Below are 18,105 nucleotides of genomic sequence, written 5' to 3'. Positions count from 1 at the left end.
CTAAAGGGATACCTCAAAGAATATATTCAAATTTGCACCTGCCCAGAGACAAGGGGGCCCCACTTCTGTATTGTGGAATGAAGGGAACAGGGTCCCTAAATATCCCAAGACCTCTTTCACCCCTTCCATCTTCTCCCAGGAGTCTTCACTTCTCACCATTGACTTTGTTACAATGACTGGTGGGAAAACGTGATCTTCTCTTCCCATCTGGAAGTGGGCAATGACCTGCTTGTGAGTTCTGACCTCACAGACGCGAGAGGGTCTCCCCTACCTCCTCCATGAGGATGATGAAGGTCGCATTGTGCCCCTGCTCTGCCACCAGGCGCCCATCGGTCGTCACCACGTGGAGGCCGTGAGGGGCTTTTCCGGGGCATATCTGGGCCTTGGCGGTGTACTTCTCCCTCAGTCCGTCTGTGCAGTTGTTGGACACGATCCGCCGGTACCTGAGAGGTATTGGCCATCGTCAGTGGCAGGGTCTGTGCCAGTGTGTGCACCCTCGCGTGCGCACGTACGGCAGAGCATGCAGGAGAACAAGAGCGAGACACAGATTCCGCACGGCTGCATCTAAAGGCTGAGTCCCAAAGACAACAGCCATTTAGGACGCTAAGCAAACGCTGAGAAACCGCTATCCCTCCATCTCAGAAAGAGCAGCTCCTTAAACATTATTATCGATCCTACCTGGTGAAACGCAGATCGCATCAGTGTCTAAACCAGGCAAGAAAAATCAATGTCTGACTCACACATGATACAGGAGGAGACAGACCCACTGGACTAGGGAAGCAAGGAAAGCAGGTGCTTCTCTCTGTGATGGAGAGACTTGTGCCTACCTCCCTGAGGCCAGAAAGCAGCTAGAAGATCAGCCTTCTAACTGTGACTACTCAGGAAGCCTCTTCCGGTCTTCCCTCTACCCCCAGGACATCATCCCATCCCCTAATACCTAATAGCCCTTACTGTGGAGCCACTGGGCTCTTTTTTTTTTTTTTTTTTTTTTTTCCATTAAATATTTAAATTTATTGAAAAAAATAGTTCTATACAAGTTCTCTTTCCCCCATATACCCATACATATACCCACTTTCCTTAATTTCCAGGCACATGGTAATAGAAGGGCACACTCCTACTTTGTGAACTATTCCAAGTTATCTTATGGGCAATGAAATTGATTGGGAAGGATGAAAGTCTTCCAATAGATCACCTTAGTTGAATGCTGTTTTGTTTAATGAGTCAGAAAAAACACTCTCTTCTTCACTCTCTCTTTCACCATCAAAGGTTGCAGTTCATCATGTGGAATTAAACATGGACACTTTAGATATACTAGTGAACAAAAATTATTCAATGCTGTGGTCGAGTATGAATGTCAGAAAGGATATATTCTGGTTGGAGAGGCTAAAATGTCCTGCACTCTTTTACAATGGTCATCACTGGCTCCTCAGGGTAAAGGTAATCCCAGTTCCCTGGGACAGAATAGCACTAAGCTGATAGAACAACTGTGGAGTGGTTCAGAAGTGATTCTGAGAGAAAGCATCCTCCCAGGCAGAGGTAGAGTTGTCACGAGCATGTGCTTGAGCCTGACAGAGGTCCACTGTGGTTTAATTCCAAATATCCAAGAAAGAGCATCCTCAGATTCTTACACAGCCTGGAACCTTTCATGAGAGAGTTGACCGATGGGGTTGACCTCTTTATTGGGAGAGCAGCTATTATAGCAGAATAAGGCAAATGTTCCTAAAGGTTACTTACATCATTTCACTCATAATAACTCCAGGAGCTGAGCTGCTGTCACTGTTTTCATTTTACAAAGGGGAAAACTGAGGCCAGAAGAGGAGTCCTTTAGTGCAGAAATAAAGAGCTCAGAACAACCCCTGGGTTTTCACTCTGGCTCTGCCACTTAAAAGCTGCTGTGTGACTTGGGGCAAAGCATTAAGCTTCTCTGTGTCTCAGTTGCCTCATCTCTAAGATGGAGATAGCCATGGTGCCTCCCTCACAGAGTTGCTGAAAGCTTACATGAAATAATGTGTGTAATGTGTTCGGCATGTAGGCGACTGCAGCCAGAGCTCAGATAGTTGCCAGCATTGGTAGAAGTAGTAGTCATAGTGGATCAATAGTGTAGAAAGAAAAGATAGAATTCAGCAATATTTTTAACCCCTTTTTAATGATATTATCAGTGTTAAAATGTGTTCTCTCTGAGACACTCAAGATGCTAAGAAAATGTGTCTTGATTACAGCTCTGTGCCTAAAACCAGAAATAATAAATGGAAAGCTGTCTGTGGAGAAGGATCAGCCCTGAAACTGTCACCATCAAGTGTGACCCTGGCTATAAGATGGTTGGTTCTCAGAATATCTCTTGCTCAGAGAAAAAATCTCGGAGTCTGGATGTGCCCAAGTGTGAGAAGGTGAATAATATTCAATGAATTTTATGTCGTATGACACCTCAAAATAAGTAATAGGAAAATAAGATGGCTCATAAAATAGGAAGGAAATAATATATCCTAAAGGACCATCTCAGTTGTGGGGTTAATTTATAAAGTGTTTACTGGCTCTTTCTTTCCACCTTATAACAGGTCCTTCCAGGTATGTGAACATGAGAGTCTTATTCACCAGATATCTAGCCTTTGGTTTTTTTCTCCAATAAATGATGTGCTTTTGCTCCATTTCTGGTTGGTCAGCAGAACTAACATACTCGTTGCTCTTTTGGATGTTTTTTTGGGATTCCCTTGCTGCTTTCACTCTCTCTATGCTTGACACTGATACTGATTGTTACTTAAGTACAGATATGGATTCACCTCTTAGGGAAATATTTTGCTAGGATCCAAAGTATTTTTCCAGAGTTTCATGCCCATCGATAAGTCCTGGGGTTATCCTTCATGTTCCAGTCTTCCTTCTGCCACAAGACTTCCTGAAGAAGCACACCCTTTACAAGAATGGGGAAGCTTTCTGAAATCACACTTTTGGTTTCTTCTTTCAGGTAGGCACTGAAGATTGTGAGATAGTCTTGAAAGGCCAAAAACACATACAGTGTATTTCAAGTTCCCAGGACTCAAAAGCATTCCTGGAGTTACATAAATTGTCTTTGGATATTGAAAAACTGGAGTGACAAAGAAACAAAGAGAAGATTTCTTGAGGCTTTCTCTTGGATACACACTCAAGAAAGAAGTTGCAGTATCAACATACTTCACTGTGCAAGAGAGTTCTTGCCACACTTGCACAAAATACAGTATCTTTTACCTTACTAACTTTTACAGTTGGGTCTTTCTTATTATCCTTTGAATAGCTGTAGAATCTGTAGTGATGCTCATTCCTGATGCTGATAATTCATATCGTCTCTCTTTTTGCTTCCTGACCAGTCTGCCTTGGATTTATCAATTTTATTGATACATATTTTGTGGCTTAGAATGCGACACTTGCTAAATGTTCCATGTGTTCTTGTAAAGATTGTGTGTTTTGCTGCTGAGAGGCACTTCCTGTAAATGTCAGTTAGGTAAAGTTGGTTGCTAATATGGTTCCAGTCTTCTCTTTCCTTGCTGATTTGCTCTCTACTTTTTCTATCACTTATTGGGAGAAAGTGTATCAAAATTCTCATTGTAGGTTTGTCTATTATTCCTTGCAGCTTTTAGTTTTTGCTTCATGTATTTTTTTTTTTTTTTTTTTAAACATCTTTATTGGGGTATAATTGCTTTACAATGGTGTGTTAGTTTCTGCTTTATAACAAAGTGAATCAGCTATACATATACATATGTTCCCATATGTCTTCCCTCTTGCGTCTCCCTCCCTCCCACTCTCCCCATCCCACCCTTCCAGGCTGTCACAAAGCACCGAGCTAATATCCCTGTGCCTTGCGGCTGCTTCCCCCCAGCTATCTACCTTACTACGTTTGTTAGTGTGTATATGTCCATGACTCTCTCTCGCCCTGTCAAAACTCACCCCTCCCCCTCCCCATACCCTCAAGTCCGTTCTCCAGTAGGTCTGCGTCTTTATTCCTATCTTACCCCTAGGTTCTTCATGACATTTTTTTTTTTTTTTTTTTTTTTTTTTGGGTTACGCGGGCCTCTCACTGTTGTGGCCTCTCCCGTTGCGGAGGACAGGCTCCGGACGCGCAGGCTCAGCGGCCATGGCTCACGGGCCCAGCCGCTCCGCGGCACGTGGGATCCTCCCAGACCGGGGCACGAACCCGTGTCCCCTGCATCGGCAGGCGGACTCTCAACCACTGGGCCACCAGGGAAGCCCTCATGACATTTTTTTCCCTTAAATTCCATATATATGTGTTAGCATACGGTATTTGTCTTTTTCTTTCTGACTTACTTCACTCTGTATGACAGACTCTAGGTCTATCCATCTCATTACAAATAGCTCAATTTCATTTCTTTTTAAGGCTGAGTAATATTCCATTGTGTATATGTGCCACATCTTCTTTATCCATTCATCCGATGATGGGCGCTTAGGTTGTTTCCATGTCCTGGCTATTGTAAATAGAGCTGCAATGAACATTTTGGTACATGACTCTTTTTGAATTTTGGTTTTCTCAGGGTATATGCCAAGTAGTGGGATTGCTGGGTCATATGGTAATTCTATCTGTAGTTTTTTAAGGAACCTCCATACTGTTCTCCACAGTGGCTGAACCAATTCACATTCCCACCAGCAGTGCAAGAGTGTCCCCTTTTCTCCACACCCTCTCCAGCATTTATTGTTTCTAGATTTTTTGATGATGGCCATTCTGACTGGTGTGAGATGATATCTCATTGTAGTTTTGATTTGCATTTCTCTAATGATTAATGATGTTGAGCATTCTTTCATGTGTTTGTTGGCATTCTGTATATCTTCTTTGGAGAAATGTCTATTTAGGTCTTCTGCCCATTTTTGGATGGGGTTGTTTGTTTTTTTGTTATTGAGCTGCATGAGCTGCTTGTAAATTTTGGAGATTAATCCTTTGTCAGTTGCTTCATTTGCAAATGTTTTCTCCCATTCTGAGGGTTGTCTTTTGGTCTTGGTTATGGTTTCCTTTGCTGTGCAAAAGCTTTGAAGTTTCATTAGGTCCCATTTGTTTATTTTTGTTTTTATTTCCATTACTCTAGGAGGTGGGTCAGAAAGGATCTTGCTGTGATTTATGTCATAGAGTGTTCTTCCTATGTTTTCTTCTAAGAGTTTGATAGTTTCTGGCCTTACATTTAGGTCTTTAATCCATTTTGAGCTTATTTTTGTGTATGGTGTTAGGGAGTGATCTAATCTCATACTTTTACATGTACCTGTCCAGTTTTCCCAGCACCATTTATTGAAGAGGCTGTCCTTTCTCCACTGTACATTCCTGCCTCCTTTATCAAAGATAAGGTGTCCATATGTGCGTGGGTTTATCTCTGGGCTTTCTATCCTGTTCCACTGATCTATGTTTCTGTTTTTGTGCCAGTACCATACTGTCTTGATTACTGTTGCTTTGTAATATAGTCTGAAGTCAGGGAGCCTTATTCCTCCAGCTCCTTTTTTCGTTCTCAAGATTGCTTTGGCTATTCGGGGTCTTTTGTGTTTCCATACAAATTGCGAAATTTTTTGTTCTAGTTCTGTGAAAAATGCCAGTGGTAGTTTGATAGGGATTGCATTGAATCTGTAGATTGCTTTGGGTAGTAGAGTCATTTTCACAATGTTGATTCTTCCCATCCAAGAACATGGTATATCTCTCCATCTATTTGTATCATCTTTAATTTCTTTCATCAGTGTCTTATAATTTTCTGCATACAGGTCTTTCGTATCCTTAGGTAGGTTTATTCCTAGATATTTTATTCTTTTTGTTGCAATGGTAAATGGGAGTGTTTTCTTGATTTCACTTTCAGATTTTTCATCATTAGTATATAGGAATGCCAGAGATTTCTGTGCATTAATTTTGTATCCTGCTACTTTACCAAATTCATTGCTTAGCTCTAGTAGTTTTCTGGTAGCATCTTTAGGATTCTCTATGTATAGTATCATGTCATCTGCAAACAGTGACAGCTTTACTTCTTCTTTTCCGATTTGGATTCCTTTTATTTCCTTTTCTTCTCTGATTGCTGTGGCTAAAACTTCCAAAACTATGTTGAATAAGAGTGGTGAGAGTGGGCAACCTTGTCTTGTTCCTGATCTTAGTGGAAATGCTTTCAGTTTTTCACCATTGAGGATGATGTTTGCTGTGGGCTTGTCATATATGGCTTTTATTATGTTTAGGAAAGTTCCCTCTATGCCTACTTTCTGGAGGGTTTTTATCATAAATGGGTGTTGAATTTTGTCGAAAGCTTTCTCTGCATCTATTGAGATGATCATATGGTTTTTCTCCTTCAATTGGTTAATATGCTTTATCACATTGATAGATTTGCGTATATTGAAGAATCCTTGCATTCCTGGAATAAACCCCACTTGATCATGGTGTATGATCCTTTTAATGTGCTGTTGGATTCTGTTTGCTAGTATTTTGTTGAGGATTTTTGCATCTATGTTCATCAGTGATATTGGCCTGTAGTTTTCTTTCTTTGTGACATCCTTGTCTGGTTTTGGTATCAAGGTGATGGTGGCTTCGTAGAAGGAATTTGGGAGTGTTCCTCCCTCTGCTATATTTTGGAAGAGTTTGAGAAGGATAGGTGTTAGCTCTTCTCTAAACGTTTGATAGAATTCACCTGTGAAGCCATCTGGTCCTGGGCTTTTGTTTGTTGGAAGGTTTTTAATCACAGTTTCAATTTCAGTGCTTGTGATTGGTCTGTTCATATTTTCTATTTCTTCCTGATTCAGTCTTGGCAGGTTGTGCATTTCTAAGAACTTGTCCATTTCTTCCAGATTGTCCATTTTATTGGCATAGAGTTGCTTGTAGTAATCTCTCATGATTTTTTTTATTTCTGCAGTGTCAGTTGTTACTTCTCCTTTTTCATTTCTAATTCTATTGATTTGAGTCTTCTCCCTTTTTTTCTTGATGAGTCTGGCTAGTGGTTTATCTATTTTGTTTATCTTCTCAAAGAACCAGCTTTTAGTTTTATTGATCTTTGCTATTGTTTCCTTCATTTCTTTTTCATTTATTTCTGATCTGATTTTTATGATTTCTTTCCTTCTGCTAGCTTTGGGGTTTTTTTGTTCTTCTTTCTCTAATTGCTTGAGGTGCAAGGTTAGGTTGTTTATTCGAGATGTTTCCTGCTTCTTAAGGTGGGCTTGTATTGCTATAAACTTCCCCCTTAGAACTGCTTTTGCTGCATCCCATAGGTTTTGGGTCGTTGTGTCTCCATTGTCATTTGTTTCTAGGTATTTCTTTATTTCCTCTTTGATTTCTTCAGTGATCACTTCATTATTAAGTAGTGTATTGTTTAGCCTCCATGTGTTTGTATTTTTTAAAGATCTTTTCCTGTAATTGATATCTAGTCTCATGGCGTTGTGGTCGGAAAAGATACTTGATACAATTTCAGTTTTCTTAAATTTACCAAGGCTTGATTTGTGACCCAAGATATGATCTATCCTGGAGAATGTTCCATGAGCACTTGAGAAAAATGTGTATTCTGTTGTTTTTGGATGGAGTGTCCTATAAATATCAATTAAGTCCATCTTGTTTAATGTATCATTTAAAGCTTGTGTTTCCTTATTTATTTTCATTTTGGATGATCTGTCCATGGGTGAAAGTGGGGTGTTAAAGTCCCCTACTATGAATGTGTTACTGTTGATCTCCCCTTTTATGGTTGTTAGTATTTGCCTTATGTATTGAGGTGCTCCTATGTTGGGTGCATAAATATTTACAATTGTTATATCTTCTTCTTGGATCGATCCCTTGATCATTATGTAGTGTCCTTCTTTGTCCCTCTTAATAGTCCTTATTTTAAAGTCTATTTTGTCTGATATGAGAATTGCTACTCCAGCTTTCTTTTGGTTTCCATTTGCATGGAATATCTTTTTCCATCCCCTTACTTTCAGTCTGTATGTGTCTCTAGTTCTGAAGTGGGTCTCTTGTAGACAGCGTATATAAGGGTCTTGTTTTTGTATCCATTCAGCCAATCTGTGTCTTTTGGTGGGAGCATTTAGTCCATTTACATTTAAGGTAATTATCGATATGTATGTTCCTATTTCCATTTTATATATTGTTTTGGGTTCGCTACTATAGGTCATTTCCTTCTCTTGTGTTTCGTGTCTAGAGAAGTTCCTTTAGCATTTGTTGTAAAGCTGGTTTGGTGGTGCTGAACTCTCTCAGCTTTTGCTTGTCTGTAAAGGTTTTAATTTCTCCATCAAATGTGAATGAGATCCTTGCTGGGTAGAGTAGTCTTGGTTGCAGGCTATTCTCCTTCATCACTTTCAGTATGTCCTGCCACTCCCTTCTGGCTTGTAGGGTTTCTGCTGAGAGATCAGCTGTTAACCTTATGGGGATTCCCTTGTGTGTTATTTGTTGCTTTTCCCTTGCTGCTTTGAATATGCTTTCTTTGTATTTAATTTTTGACAGTTTGATTAATATGTGTCTTGGCGTGTTTCTCCTTGTATTTATCCTGTATGGGACCCTCTGTGCTTCCTGGACTTGATTAACTATTTCCTTTCCCATATTAGGGAAGTTTTCAACTATAATCTCTTCAAATATTTTCTCAGTCCCTTTCTTTCTTTCTTCTTCTTCTGGAACCCCTATAATTCGAATGTTGGTGCGTTTCATGTTGTCCCAGAGGTCTCTGAGACTGTCCTCAGTTCTTTTCATTCTTTTTTCTTTATTCTGCTCTGCAGTAGTTATTTCCACTACTTTATCTTCCAGGTCACTTATCCGTTCTTCTGCCTCAGTTATTCTGCTATTGATCCTATCTAGAGTGATTTTAATTTCATTTATTGCATTGTTCATCGTTGCTTGTTTCATCTTTAGTTCTTGTAGGTCCTTGTTAACTGTTTCTTGCATTTTGTCCATTCTACTTCCAAGATTTCGGATCATCCTTACTATCATTATTCTGAATTCTTTTTCAGGTAGATTGCCTATTTCCTCTTCATTTGTTAGGTCTGGTGGGTTTTTATCTTGCTCCTTCATCTGCTGTGTGTTTTTCTGTCTTCTCATTTTGCTTATCTTACTGTGTTTGGGGTCTCCTTTTTGCAGGCTGCACTTTCGTAGTTCCCGTTGTTTTTGATGTCTGTCTCCAGTGGCTAAGGTTGTTTCAGTGGGTTGTGTAGGCTTCCTGGTGGAGGGGACTAGTGCCTGTGTTGTGCTGGATGAGGCTGGATCTTGTCTCTCTAGTGGGCAGGTTCACGTCTGGTGGTGTGTTTTGGGGTGTCTGTGGCCTTATTATGATTTTAGGCAGCCTCTCTGCTAATGGGTGGGGTTGTGTTCCTGTTTTGCTAGTTGTTTGGCATAGGTTGTCCAGCACTGTGGCTTGCTGGTCGTTGAGTGAAGCTGGGTGCTGGTGTTAAGATGGAGCTCTCTGCGATATTTCCACCGTTTAATATTATGTGGAGCTGGGAGGTCTCTTGTTGACCAGTGTCCTGAAGTTGGCTCTCCTACCTCAGAGGCAGAGCCCTGACTCCTGGCTGGAGCACCAAGAGCCTTTCATCCACACAGCTCAGAATAAAAGGGAGAAAAAGTAGGGAGAATTAGTAGAAGTATGAGTAAAGAAAGAAGGAAAGGAGGAAAGGAAGGAAGGAAGAAAGAAGCAGAGAAGGAAAGAAAGGAGGGAGGGAGGGAGGGAGGGAGGAAGGAAGGAAGGAGGGAAAGAAGGAAAAAAGACAGAAAGAAAGATGATACAGTAAAAATAAAATAAAGTATAATATAGTTATTGAATTAAAAAATATTTAGAAAAAAAAAAAAAAAAAGGGACGGATAGAACCTTAGGACAAATGTTGGAAGCAAAGCTATACAGAGAAAATCTTACACAGAAGCATACACATACACCTTCACAAAAAGAGGTAAAGGGGGAAAAATCATAAATCCTGCTCCCTGAGACCACCTCCTCAATTTGGGGTGATTCGTTGTCTAAAGGAGGGAAGGAAGAAAGGAAAGAAAGAAAGAACGAAGGTAAAGTATAATAAAGTGATTACAATTAAACTTAATTATTAAGAAAAAGAATTTTTAAAAAAAAAGTCATGGACGGATAGAGCCCTAGGACAAATGGTGGAAGCAAGAGTATACAGACAGGATCTCACACAGAAGCATACACGTACACATTCACAAAAAGAGGAAAAGGGAAAAAAATCATAGATCTCGCTCCTAAATTCCACCTCTTCAATTTGGGATCATTCCTTGTCTATTCAGGTATTCCACAGATGCAGGGTATATCAAGTTGATTGTGGAGCTTTAATCCGCTGCTTCTGTGGCTGCTGGGAGAGATTTCCCTTTCTCTTCTTTGTTCTCACAGCTCACAGGAGCTCAGCTTTGGATTTGGCCCTGCCTCTGCGTGTAGGTCGCTGGAGGGCGTCTGTTTTTTTCGCTCAGACAGGACGGGGTTAAAGGAGCCGCTGATTCGGGAGCTCCGGCTCACTCAGGCCGGGGGTTGGGGGATGGGGGAAGGAGGGGCACTGCGTGCGGGGCGGGCCTGCGGCGGCAGAGGCGGCGTGACGTTGCGGCAGAGGCCGGCGTGATGTTGCACCAGCCTGAGACCCGCCGTGCGTACTCCCGGGGAAGTTGTCCCTGGATCCCGGGAACCTGGCAGTGGCGGGCTGCACAGGCTCCGCGGAAGAGGGGTGTGGAGAGTGACCTGTGCTCGCACACAGGCCCCTTGGTGGCGGCAGCAGCAGCCTTAGCGTCTCCCGCCCGTCTCTGGGGTCCGCGGTTTTAGCCGCGGCTCGCGCCCGTCTCTGGGGTTTGCGCTTTCAGCCGCGGCTCGCGCCCGTCTCTGGGGTTCGCGCTTTTAGCCGCGGCTCGCGCCCGTCTCTGGGGTCCGCGGTTTTAGCCGCGGCTCGCGCCCGTCTCTGGGGTTTGCGCTTTCAGCCGCGGCTCGCGCCCGTCTCTGGGGTTCGCGCTTTTAGCCGCGGCTCGCGCCTGTCTCTGGAGTTCCTTTAAGCAGCGGTCTTAAACCCCTGTCCTCGCGCACCAGGAAACAAAGAGGGAAGAAAAAGTCTCTTGCCTCTTCGGCCGGTGCAGGCTTTTCCCCGAACTCCCTCCCGGCTAGTCGTGGTGCACTAACCCCTTCAGGCTATGTTCAAGCCGCCAACCCCAGTCCTCTCCCTGAGCTCCGTCCAAAACCAAAACCCGAGCCTCAGCTCGCAGCCCCGCCCGCCCCGGCGGGTGAGCAGACAAGCCTCTCGGGTTGGTGAGTGCTGGTCGGCACCGATCGTCTGTGCAGGAATCTCCCCGCTTTGCCCTCCGCACCCGTCGCTGTGCACTGCTCCGCGGTCCCGAAACTCCCCCCTCTGCCTCCCGCAGTCTCCGCCCGCGGAGGGGCTTCCCAGTGTGTGGAAACTTTTCCTCCTTCACAGCTCCCTCCCACTGGTGCAGGTGCCGTCCTTATTCTTTTGTCTCTGTTTTTTCTTTTGCCCTACCCAGTTACGTGGGGAGTTTCTTGCCTTTTGGGAGGTCTGAGGTCTTCTGCCAGCCTTCAGTAGGAGTTCTGTAGGAGTTGTTCCACGTGTGGATGTATTTCTGGTGTATCCGTGGGGAGGAAGGCGATCTCCGCGTCTTACTCTTCCGCCATCTTCAAGGTCCCCCCCCACTGGGCTCTTTTACAGCACATTTTCTCTCCTTGTTAATATTTCATTTCTCACTCATCACCAATGCCAGACTAGAAGTACAAGTTTGAAACTCCTATTTGATCCTGCTGTGGTAAAACTGCCTCAAAGAAGCTTGCATGGGAAAACCTCCCCGTAAACACTGTGACCTTCTAGGTTAAAGGCATCTTTGCGCACAGTGATGACATGACATCTCGCTTGACCACTGACCCCAGCACGTGAAACCGAGAGCTTGCCCACAGCCCTGACCTGCATGACAGACTTTATTTCCAGGCACATCACTGTCTGTAAGGCTGCATAAAATCAATACTCTGGTAAAACCACATAAAATAAATGCGCCACAGACACCGACACCACCACCACCGTCATCGCCATCATCGCATCACATCTTTCACCCTGTGTGTCAGGAGTAATCAACCGGTCCATCCATGTTGCCTTTTTCTGGTGGCCTTGAGAGCAGGTGAAAGCAAATTCCTGATAAGTGATACCAGTCTTGCACTATCCCTGATATTTCCTCTCCCCCTGCCCCTCACATACTGCTGAATTACCAGCCCCACATCTCCATCCAGAGATCTCAGGAGGGTGTCAAGCAAATGTTATATGTAGTTATTGCCTCATAAGCAATTATAATATATCCTCTTATAGATATATCAATATATTATTTTTAATTGTCAACTGAATTCATAATGGTTCTAGAGCTCCTCTGTCCAATAAGCTAGCCACTTTCCACCTGTGGTTACTGAGAACTTGGTTAGTGGTGTGTGTTGAAATGATAATATTTTGGACATACTGAGCTAAAAAAAAATATATTATCAAAATTAATTTCACCTTTTTAAAAAAACCTTTTCAGCGTGGCTATTTTAAAATGTTAAATTACATGTGTGGCTCCTATTATAGTTCTTCGGTCAGCACTGGTCTATATAATCAAACTTTTCTAACCTATACTTTCTTGCTGAGCTTCAGTTATTTAGAAGATACTGAGTTTTACCTATGATAGATATTTTGGTGGGTATCACGTCCTAATGCACACTTGATATCACCCAACTCTTCAGCCTCAACTGGCCAGCTGGTTGACAATTTGTACTAGAAGCCAACATTTAAGCAACCTGGAGATTCACTTGTTGTGAATCTTTTGAAAAAAATGAATAGTTTTTCCCTTTCATCTTCTTGATTTATTTGATGGCTACTTGGGGTTTTGGTACACCTAACTTGCTTAAACTTGGGTCTACCTACACATGTCACAGGATCATATGAGAAGCCCTAATGCAATTACCTTCCAGCTTATGTCCAGGTATGTTCTGGCTGGGAATTTGGTGGCGTAGCTCATCTTCTGTGCCCATTGTATTCCTCTTCCTCAAACTTCCTAGCACTTTAGTCTCTGACACCACATGTCTTTAAGTTTCATGCTGCTGGATCTGGATCTGAGTGGCTTAAATCCCTAAGACCATTCACGTACAATAAAATGACATCAGCAGTGATTAAACCTCAGCTCAGATCCCAGGAATAGCTCCCTAAGAACCAAATTTTTGGCTAAAAAAATGTATGTTTCTCAGAGTATCTCAGACCACTCAATATACCTCTTCCATCATGTTTTTTCTTCCTCTGTAGACATCAGTCGGGTAGATAGTACTCCTACCACCATTTTACAACCAAGTAAGGTAAAAGTACTGAGCTGGTGAGTAACTTGTGTGAGATGTTAGAAGATCCATTGGAAGAGCTGAGACTGAATTCCAGAACACTTTAGTCCCTTGCTACTCAAAGATCAGTGCTAGGACCAGCAATGCTGACATCGCATGGGAGCTTGTCGAAATGAAGAATCTCAATGCCACTCTAGATCTCCTAAATCAGAAGCTGTATTTTACCAAGATCCCCAGGTGATTCACAGCACATTAAATTTTAAAAAGCACTGTCTCAGACCACCAATCCACTTTCCAAAGCTGTTCTAGGTCATAGGAGTGGCAAAGGAAAGGGGAAGACAACAGATCTCCAAGGAAGATTTTTTCAAGCATCTGAGTGAGTAAGTAATAAGTGAACAAAGAGAGAAACATACATGACTTGACAAGTACAGGGAGTGTGCCTTGATCTTCTTAATCCAAGAGCTCCTAGGATGGGACTTTTGACTTTTCATTCTAAATTTTCGTCATCGGTCTACGAGAGCTTTGGTTCATCTATCACTAGAAAGCACTGCAGTGTCTGCACACCACTAGTGTTAATTTATTTCCATTGGGGTCTGGAAAATAAGGTGGCATCGCCTTCCAAAAGAGAAGGTCTGATCAAATAATAGCTATGGTATTTCAGAGGCAAATAGCAAAAGGTACTGAAATCTGGGTAATCAGAAATCTCTTTTTTTTTTAACACCTTTATTGGAGTATAATTGCTTTACAGTGGTGTGTTAGTTTCTGCTGTATAACAAAGTGAATCAGCTATATGTGTACATGTGTCCCCATATGTCCTCCCTCTTGCGTCTCCCTCCCACCCTCCCTGTCCCACCCCTCTAGAAATCTCTTTTGATGCTCCAAAAAAGCTAGCTTCAGCTAAAGAACCCTTCAGCTTTCCTCAGAAGCCACCTGTTACAAACAAACTCTATCTACACTCCACCTTGCTTCAGTAGGAATCCTCCTTTGATCCCAACTTAGGGAAATAGGGAAACAGTGATTGGAGCTCCTTCAGGTATTTTACTTACCCAGTGCTGTTAAGGTAGCTTTGACCAAGGCTGCAGTCCTTTGACGGGGATGCTGGATTGTACCAGAAAGCTGGGACACACTGGCTTTCTCCACGTCTCTCATAGCCATAGTCACTGTCGAGAAAATAAATATTGCATACTGGTGTAGATGCACAAATGTGAAAATACCCACAGGCACACACAAACACATCCCTTTAACCATCCCCAAAGCTGCAACACATTCTTTAAATATTCCCAGTGGGGACAAATATTCATACTTTGAAAATGGATTTTCAGATTTGGAAATAATTCCAAAGTCATTCGGAGTTCAGTGTATAGAAGACATAATAGATTATCAGATGGAGGGTCCAGGCTTCAAAAAGTATGGATGTACATAATGTGGCAGGTACACTGGCTTGGGGTGGGTGTGAGGGATGCTGTAAGCTTAAAAGTATATTTTGGATCACAGTGGATTTACTGAAATAAGCAGATGACAACCAAGAAGATGACTTTAACGGTCAAGATTTATTTCTGTGTTCAGATTCCACATTTTATTCCAAAATGGAATTCATTGATATTATTTTCATTTTTTCTGAAATTCTCTCTCAAACAAATATACACATTTGCATTCACATATACACAGTCATTCAAACTTTTCCCAACTATTTATAACACAGGTCCCTTGTTTCCTTTAGGAAAAAACAACACACACACACACACACACACACACACACACACACACACACAACCCCACAAAAACTATACTGTAGCTCTTCTCCATGTTTTTGTAAAAGACTAGGCATAGTAAAATGAAGAAACAAAGTCTGGTATGATTTTCTGCTCCTTTCCTCCACATTCCAGAATGAGGAAGTCATCGACCATTGTAGGAGAGGCGCTCTCCCATCTGAAATGTAAATGGTGTTGCCTTACTTCTTGGACTTTTATAAAGCTCCCAGAAACGTAAATTCCAGGGTAGAAAAAGAGCAACAAAGTAGGCATTTTGTAACTCTTGTAACCAACCCCAGGTCACTGAAGGTGGCTTAAATTTGGGGGAGGAGTCATGCCTCCGAGTCAAGCACCCAAAGATGTCCTGAAACCCACAGACAGGGCAGAACAATCTGGACATTTGAATACTGATCCACTGAGTGTTAATAAAACATAAAACAACAGGGAAATCGCTCTCTCCAGACCCACCCCTCCTTTCGTTTTCTGCTCTCCTATTCTTTGAGCCAAGATTTAATTAAAGTCCAATGAAAATAGATGCAAATTGTCTATGTGGGTAACTAGGATAGCAATGAAAGGGAGACAGAAAGAAAAGTTTAATTCCACATTTATTACTCAGTATGTGCCTTGTCCTGTGAAGGAAGTGCCATAATCCTTATTCTCAAGGGGTTTTCAGTCTTTTGGAGAGAGGAAGACAACATGCCTCAAATCCAACAAAAGAACAGAGTAATAGAGTATCAAGCAGAACACAGTGTGATACAGGATGAAGCAGTACAGTTAAGAAGTACCAATTGACTGATGAGATTATATAAATTATCTTCTCGGTTTGACCCCACCCTACCTTGTCACCACCTTCCTCCAAACCAAACTCAGGCCAACATTTAACCCTCTTTGTCTTTGTCTGTGTGATGCCCGGGGCTTATGTGTGTGTGTTTTTTTTTAAATATAAATTTATTTATTTTGGCTGCGTTGGGCCTTCGTTGCTGTGTGTGGGCTTTCTCTAGTTGTGGCGAGCGGGGGCTACACTTCGCTGAGGTGTGCAGGCTTCTCATTGCGGTGGCTTCTCTTGTTGTGGAGCACGGGCTTTAGGCACGCAGGCTTCAGTAGTTGTGGCACGCGGGCTCAGCAGTTGCGGCACACGGGCGCAGTAGTTGTGGCTCGCGGGCTCTAGAGCACAGGCTCAGTCGTTGTGGTGCACGGGCTCAGTTGCTCCGCGGCATGTGGGATCTTCCCGGTCCAGGGCTCAAACCCGTGTCCCCTGCATTGGCAGGTGGGTTCTTAACCACTGCACCACCAGGGAAGTCCTGCCCTGGGCTTTTGAAGCACTCTACCTTTTTCTGTTTCAGGTGGTTTCCTATGTATCCTTCTTCAATATCTAGGTCTGATGAAGCCATTCTTGCTTCCCTGGACCAAACCTTTGTGGTCCTAGCATTTTAGAAACATCAAGGCTACAAAAGAGCAAACCCTTCTGTTGGTTTTGTTCGGCAATATAAGAGTCTAGAATAGGACACTGAAGGTGCTGAATAAATATTTACTGGGTGAATGATACTCTAATTACATTTTTAAATGATTGCACAAATTATCCCATGGCATCTGGTCTATTTCTGTAGGGAGACTGTGAGCCCATGGTTGACTTCCCAGTGTGGACCACAGAGAGAATCCCAGGTGCTCAACAGACGCCTGTGGAGTGAGTGTGAGCTTGAGTCATTGCAAATCGCTACACGGAAAGGTGAAGGTCAAGACCAGCTTTGATACGGCGAGTTTAAATGAAACTGAAAGAAAAGGAGAAAGGGACATGTCTGTCAAGGTAATCTTTTGCCATGCCTCCCCTGATCAATGATTGGAGATCTTCCAGCCTGAGAGTTCATATGGACTCAATGTTGTGCCAGCTGGTAACTGCCCATGAGAGCCAACTTAAAATTCCAGGAATTTTGCAAGTTAGTTAATGGTTGTTAAACACAACTATTATCGAAAATTAAGTTATACAAAATTTCAATTAAATAAATTATATTCAAAGGATAATAAATACCGAAAACACAGAAACTCCTCATTATTTTGCTGTATTATTATATGCAATAAATATTATATAGAAAATGTCATTGTACATCATTTTATTATTTATGCTCTTGAAGGCATTTATGTCTATGTTTCTATACAGTAAATACATTAGATACATGTTGTATCTAATTCCTAATTCTGCATTCAGTGATGCCATGTTGGTAACCTGAAATCAGATATGGTGGGAATATTTATAGCAATCAGCAAACACTACTAATCAGGGCTTATTTATTTGTTTCTTTGTTTCCAGAGAGCCGGTGGTTAAACATTTTCCAGTACAGCACTGAATATCTGATTTCTAAGCATTGTTTATCTGCAGAAAGTTTTGGGCTGTGGTGTGTCTGCACTACTTCTAGAAAATTCCCTGCTTCCTTTATGAGGTAAATCTATTGAATGTCCTGTGAATCCTAAGAAATATTAGTAATCTCTGAAGGAAGGGTGTTCTCCTAAGCAGCTCTGGGAAGGAGAGAAATGTCTTATTTCTCCTTGCTAAATGTAAACATCTTTAGCAGTTCTGTTCAGCTCTGCTACCTGTTAGTGATGTAGTAATTTAAAAAGGTGCATCAGGGGCTTCCCTGGTGGTGCAGTGGTTGAGAGTCCGCCTGCCGATGCAGGGGACACGGGTTCGTGCCCCGGTCCGGGAAGATCCCACATGCTGCGGAGCGGTTGGGCCCGTGAGCCATGGCCGCTGAGCCTGCGTGTCCGGCGCCTGTGCTCCGCAACGGGAGAGGCCACAACAGTGAGAGGCCCGCGTACCGCAAAAAAAAAAAAAAAAGGTGCATCAGCCATGCTGCTTTGCCCCAAAGAGAAAAAGCACCTCATTAATATTTAATAACATTAATGGAAACATCACTGGCTGCCCCCAAGCTGTGAACTTCTTCATTAACTTCTGCTAAATGTATATTAAAATCTCTCATCCTGCCCAAGATCCCTCCCAGCTCTGGAGTTTTTGCGATGTCAGCAAATAAGCAGCCCCAGCTGCTGCTCCAGCTTCTTGAGGAAAGGTGGTTTTCTGTTGAATTGTGACATTTGAAGAGAATGTACCAGAAAGTTTG

At 42.5% G+C, this 18,105-nt stretch overlaps 1 protein-coding gene across 1 annotated transcript in view; it reads right to left on the bottom strand.

Moving 5' to 3' along the window:
- The window catches only part of SORCS3 (sortilin related VPS10 domain containing receptor 3), a 606,008-nt gene that overhangs the window by 31,751 nt on the left and 556,152 nt on the right, over window positions 1–18,105 (bottom strand). Inside the window, exons 17-18 of the mRNA XM_032608449.1 lie at window positions 14,291–14,404; window positions 272–443 (exon numbers count right to left, since the gene is read on the bottom strand). Coding sequence (XP_032464340.1) covers window positions 272–443; window positions 14,291–14,404 — 286 coding nt within the window. The remainder of the gene's footprint in view (window positions 1–271; window positions 444–14,290; window positions 14,405–18,105) is intronic.

This window comes from Phocoena sinus, chromosome 16 (genome assembly GCF_008692025.1).
Source record: "Phocoena sinus isolate mPhoSin1 chromosome 16, mPhoSin1.pri, whole genome shotgun sequence".
In the NCBI taxonomy this organism is placed as follows: domain Eukaryota; kingdom Metazoa; phylum Chordata; class Mammalia; order Artiodactyla; family Phocoenidae; genus Phocoena; species Phocoena sinus.
This window is presented reverse-complemented; position numbering and strand designations above follow the sequence as displayed.